Source organism: Malurus melanocephalus, unplaced genomic scaffold, assembly GCF_030028575.1.
Source record: "Malurus melanocephalus ecotype Western Australia unplaced genomic scaffold, MMel_1.1 scaffold_483, whole genome shotgun sequence".
In the NCBI taxonomy this organism is placed as follows: domain Eukaryota; kingdom Metazoa; phylum Chordata; class Aves; order Passeriformes; family Maluridae; genus Malurus; species Malurus melanocephalus.
The window spans coordinates 241291-247320 of record NW_026623715.1 but is presented as its reverse complement, the minus strand read 5'-3'; the positions used below and the strand labels follow the sequence as shown (position 1 = coordinate 247320).

Genomic DNA, 6030 nt, shown 5'->3' with positions numbered 1-6030 from the left:
GGGCGCGGTGGGCGATGGGAAGATGGCGGCYGGCAGCAGCGGCGGCCCGGGCGCTCCGTGCCGGCACCATGCGCAGCTGGGAGCCTGCGAGTCCCGCGCCAAGTACCGCGAGGGGTGGCGGCCCCGCGCCGTGAAGGTGGGAGGGCGGGGGGATCGGGCTGAGCCGCCTCGGGTGAGGGGCTGGRGGCGATTGCCGGGCCGGCGCTAGAGTCCTGCGGCTCCCGGGGAGGAGAGGGAGAGAGGGAGGCCAGGGGAATTGTCTGCTGCGCGGCAGGAGCATCTCRTTACTGCAGCAGAACTGCGAGATTTGGGTATCTGTGTATGCGCTCAGCGTGCAGYGAGGTGTAGCGGCACCTTCTGGGGCTGGCGTAGGAAAGGATCATAGAATCGCTTTAAGATCATGAAGTTCAACCCGCATCTGTCTCCAGCCTCTTGTCAGGGAGTTGTAGAGAGCGCTAGGGCTCTCCCCTGAGCTACCTTTATTTCCAGGCCGAATCCCCCTGCTTCCTCATCAGAGCTGTGATCCAGACCCATCACCAATTCCATTGCCCTTCTCTGGACATGCTCTGGCACCTCAGTGTCTTGGAGAGAGGGGCCCTGGACTGAACCCAGGATTTGAGGYGTGGCCTCACCGGTGCCGAACAATGGTTACTCCTACACACATGCATAAGGCACATCTCTCTCACTATCATCACCCTCCTGTAAAATTTCACACCCTCCATGCTTCATGAATTCTCAAAGCTAGTAGGTTCTTTTCTGAGTATAAACAGTRGGGCAGAGGACAGAGAGCCTCGTGCATCCACAGAGGGTTAATGGCCACCACAGACTTCCAGCCATCACTGGCCAGTGGAGGACATACGCAGGAGAAACAATGTAGATGCCCCAAATGTGAAAAAAACCTTATTCGAGTCTAGTTTTCCTGGACAAGAAAGAGGTAAAAAAATAAACTAAAAAAAAAATAAAATGCCTAGTGAAAGCATCAGGTTCTTTCAATTCCCATTTCCCAAAGTAATGCGGGTGAGAGTATGCTGCTGCCTCAAAAAGAACCTATGTGATTTGTGTGTGAAAACTGCTTTTTGTAGTAGAAGTTTGAGAACTGATTTCCCGAGCAGTGCCCACTTTTTTTTTTGTAAAATATATGCAACTTACGCAGTTTAAGTGTTTGTGGTTTGGGTTGTTTTTTTTTTTTTACAAACTAAGAATGAACTTCCTTTGATCTCAGGGTTTAGCTGCCTGTTGTACATAGTGAACCAATGAAAAGCTTTGCTTAGAGTCTGTTATGTGATGGTCACTACACAAAGCAGAAAAGAGTGGTTGGTTTGATTTTTAACCTGTTGGGAGAAGACCTTGTTTCTCTCAGCATCCAGATTTTATCTGTGTCTTGAAAACATGCTCTGTTGGATCACCATGGCAAGGAGACAGCTTGCACACATGGGATCTGCCCCAGGGAATTTTGGTAATTGKTTTTTTYCTTCCTGTGTGGAAAAAAACCAGTYTTCCTCATCTGCACTACTCTGCTTATGAAGAAGACAACTTTTTYAGTGCTTTTTCTGTATTTTAACAGTATATCCTATTAACTGGTTACTAGTAAGTCTTGCACGGAAATAGGCCAAAGACTTAAGGTATTTTACTCACCATCTGGCAGTAAAACTCTGACCTTGTGGAGGAAAGTCAAGTCTCATTTGTATTTTATGATGCATGAGAAGCTCTATTTCAGTTCCTGCTCAGTGATAAAGAGGTCCCAAATAACCATGCACTTACTGCCCTGCAAAGCAKAGTACATAGGGGTTTTCAGCATCCTGAGAGGATTTGGAGAACAACAGAAAACATGGAGAAAATGCCTGCCTTTTGCAATAAAGCAAGAATGGGAACATTTTTGAATATTCTTTGATTTTGTTTTTGTTTTTTCAGGTTTACACTATCAACTTGGAATCTCGCTATTTACTGATACAAGGAGTTCCTGCRTTAGGTGTTATGAAGGAATTAGTTGAACAATTTGCATTATATGGTGCCATTGAGGAGTATCACGCTCTAGATGAATATCCAGCAGAGCAATTTACTGAAGTGTATCTTATAAAATTCAAAAAGCTGCAATGTGCAAGGTATTGGACAGGGCAATATCTGCCTCTTGTTGTCTTAATCTTTTACATCTTCTGTACTTGCAATGTGTTAAGTTGCTAGAAGCTGGAGTAAAATCCTCAGTTTTGCCAATGCATTTAATTCCCTTCAGGGTGGCCAAGAAAAAAATGGATGAACGAAGTTTCTTTGGTAGTTTGCTGCACGTGTGCTATGCTCCAGAATTTGAAACAGTCCAAGAAACTAGAGAGAAGTTGCAGGATAGAAGAAAGTATATAGCAAAAGCAACAAATCAAAGAGGTTTGTGATTAAATTTCCTATAGGATCTTGATTAAATGTGCCATAAAATCTTAATGTTCTTCGGTGCGGGTAGGGTTTTGGCTAAAGTGCCTGTTAAAGAAAATGCTTTTTACTTCCCTCTTTTAAAAATGCTGTAGTGGGTTGATGCTGGCTTTTTACCTCCCTCTTTTAAAGATGCTGTAGTGGGTTGATGCTGGCCAGATGGCAGGCACCCACCAAAGCTTTTCACTCACTGCCCTCCACAAAGTGGAGGAGAAAAAATTTAATGAAGGGGTCATGGGTTGAGGTAAGAGCCAGGAGAGAGAYTGCTCACCAAATACCATCAAGGGTAAAACAGGCTCTCATTAGAGATGTGCATTGAATTTATTGCTCACAGAATCAGAGCAGGACAATGAGAAGTAAAATAAGACCTTAGAAATACCTTCCCCCTACCCCTCCCACCTTCCAGCTCTACCTCCTACCCCAGTGGCACAAGGAGACAGGGAATGGGGTTATGGTCAATTCATCACCTGAGGCTTCTCTCACTGCTCAAGGAGAGGAGTCCCCTGCTGCATTGTGGGGTCCCTCTGATGGGAGACAGTTCTCCATGAACTTCTCCAGTGTGAGTCCATCCCAGGGCAACACTCTTCCCCAGAGTGCTGCAGCATGGGTCACTCGTCCATGGAGTGCAGTCCTCCAAAGACAGGCTGCTTCAGCATGGGAACATGGCCCCTCTCTCCATGGGTCTCCCACAAGATCACAGCCTCCTCCCAGGCATCCACCTGCTCCAGTGTGGGCACCTCCATGGACTGCAGGTGGATTTKTGCATCCCCATGGTCCTCACCATGGGCTGCAGGGTAATTTTGACCCTGGTGCCTGGAGCAACTCCTCTGCCCACTTCCTCACTAATCTTGGTGGCTGTAGGGCTGTATCTCTCGCTCTTCTCTGGCTGCAGTTAACGTGGCACAAACACTTTTTATCTTTCTTCTTAAATCTCTTAWCCCAGAGGTRTTACCACCATTTCTAATTGGCCCAGCCTTGGYCAGTGGCACRTCCATCTTTGGACCCATTGGGGATTGGCTCTGCTGGACACTGAGGAAGCTTCTGGCAGTTTCTCATAGAAGCCACCCCTRTAGCCTCCCCACTACTAAAAACCAGCCCACGCATACCCAAAACAGAAGTATTTTTACAGGAGATTGGAGGTATCTCTCTGTATTTAGAGAACTATATTATTTTCAAAGTAATTTTCTGGCTTTCATTAAGAYTGAAATAATGAAATACTTAAGCTTTAATATATTCAGTTTTTGTTTCCTTTTAAACTGTTATCAGAAATTGAGAGGAAATTTTGGATCAAGTTTTCACCCTTGTCCCAGCCTCCTCAGGCACACTCAAAGGGACAGTTATGGAAGATGACTATACCAGAACCTTCAAAAAAATTTCTCCAGCCCACATCTTTGCACTGGGGAATGTTAAGAATGGACTGTGTTTACAAAGGCTTCTGTACTACAGAGTTCCCAGGCAGCACTGAAGGCTGGACAAGCTGAGGAATAAGCAAATTGCTGAGCACARACTTCTCCTTTCTTGTGCTCACATACTTGGGTATCATTATTTATTGTGTGAGGATATTTAAAGGCAGTAAGCCCACTGATTTTTATCATCAAAACATCTTTTTTTTTTCAATGCTACAAACCAGCAAAGGCACTAAACTGGAAAACTGGTTTGAAAGTTGAATTTGTTAAATTTGAAGCCTAAAAAAAGTTAGAAAGGTAGCTGGGAATCAAATATCACTGGTATTGTGTCTGCATTTATATTAAAAGCTTTGTTCTTGGRTGTTAGAACTAATTATGACATGAAATATGAAGGTGCTTTGTTTTTTGTTATTTTAAAGATTGCTTTGTGTTAAAGAAAGTAGAGGGCCCTAAGAAGACAGCCTCAAAGAACTCTGAGCATGACTGTCCATGGAGTACATCAGGATCACATGTCACCAGTGACTCGGAACCCGTCTGCATTACAAGTTCTCATGGGGTAKCCCACAACACAGTGTATCCATCTGGGAATCCGAATCAGAGCCTGTTAACATCTCAGCACTATGATAACAGTTGTGCTGAAATTTCTGGGTACTTTGGTCAAAACACATCCCTAACTCCAAGTGTACATCCAGGAGGACATCTTCCACCAGCTTCCTTAATGCAGCACAGAACAGTTCCAGCTTACAATGGGATTGACAGGTTTATGCCTCGCACAACTCACCTGCAAGAACGTAAGAGGAAGAGAGAAGAAGGTAACAAGTTTTCCTTCATTGGAACAAGTGAGGACAATACTGAAGTTGTTATTGGTCCACAACTACCAGAAATACCTAAAGTGGATATGGATGAYGAGTCTTTGAATACTTCAGCTACATTAATTCGAAATAAACTGAAAGAGGTATGGGTTCTTMAAGTTCTGATAGTTCAAACACAGGTGCTTATTATCCATAAAAATATTGACTCACTGGTAACTTTACTCAGCATTTACTCACCATCATCAGTTTATCTACAAAGTTAGTGCTCTTACTGTTGAGTTCTTCCATAATCTTGGAAATGGTGGACAATTCTACTCCAGACCTATTACACTACACTTGAGAGAGTATAAATGTCAGTGCGTGATCTTAAATGATTTTTAATGAACCACTTTTTTTTCCTCCACATGTGGAGGCAAGGTAACATTGCAGGCAGTCCTGCTGACTCCAGTGAGCTACTTGTATCTGGTTTCTGAAAGKAAAATAATGGAAGTCAGAGTTCAATGTAATTTTGCTCCACCATTTCTTATGCCATTGAAAACTGTACAGAATCACCAATACCATGCTGAGAAGCATGTGTKAAGCTATATAGCCTTCTGTGGAGGATATTAATCAATTAGCAGGTCRTGATAGATTCCTGATAGCATTTCATCTAAAATAGAATACAAAAAAACTCCCTTGGCTATGACTAACTAGATTGATTTGAAAGTGCTTATCTTATAAATAAGCACTCTTAAATTTAATTCTAAAATACATATCAAAATGCACATTTCTGCTTTCCCTTCATTTCCTGAAGTACCCGAGTTTAAAAAGCACACTAAAAAGCACACACACATTTCTTGAAAACACCTCTGGTAGGAAGAATGGAGATGACATGTAATACTCCATCACTGAGTATCTGAAATCAGTTTGTGTACTTAAATACAAAAATGGTGGTTGGTGCTAAGTCTTCTAAGTTTCACCTTTCTTGTGTTTAATGCTGCCTTTGGTGTTACTTTTTTCCTCTAGTCAGCAGAAGTCAATACAAGTGTGATGATAGTAATAAATCCCAATACTCATATCCTGGGGATGTGGCTTTATTTTTAAATGAGYATAAAAAAGTAATGTTACAGGTTACTAAATTCTTTTCCCCTCCAATGTAGGTAGCAGATTCTGTTTCAACAACATCTGTGGAAAAGCCAGAGAGCAGCTCAGCCAAACCACTTGTAAAGCAAAGAAGAAGAATATAGATACTGCTGGCAACATCTTCCAAYAGTCCTTTTGTAAAGAATATGGATTAAAATATTTATTTTTAATGTAAAAAAAACCCCTTTCTTTATACTGTATTTATATTGTATATTCCATATTATACTATTAAAAATTGTATCAATTTGTTACTTGGAATGAAGAAACCAATA

At 42.5% G+C, this 6030-nt stretch overlaps 1 protein-coding gene across 1 annotated transcript; it reads left to right on the top strand.

The window, feature by feature from the left end:
* Positions 1 to 18: 18 nt before the first annotated feature.
* Positions 19 to 6028, top strand: RBM48 (RNA binding motif protein 48). The gene is made up of 5 exons (XM_057380925.1): positions 19 to 136; positions 1912 to 2102; positions 2231 to 2376; positions 4244 to 4779; positions 5776 to 6028. Exons 1-5 carry the CDS (start codon positions 23 to 25, stop codon positions 5860 to 5862), a joined length of 1074 nt encoding a protein of 357 aa, XP_057236908.1. The 5' UTR covers positions 19 to 22; the 3' UTR covers positions 5863 to 6028.
* Positions 6029 to 6030: the final 2 nt, after the last annotated feature.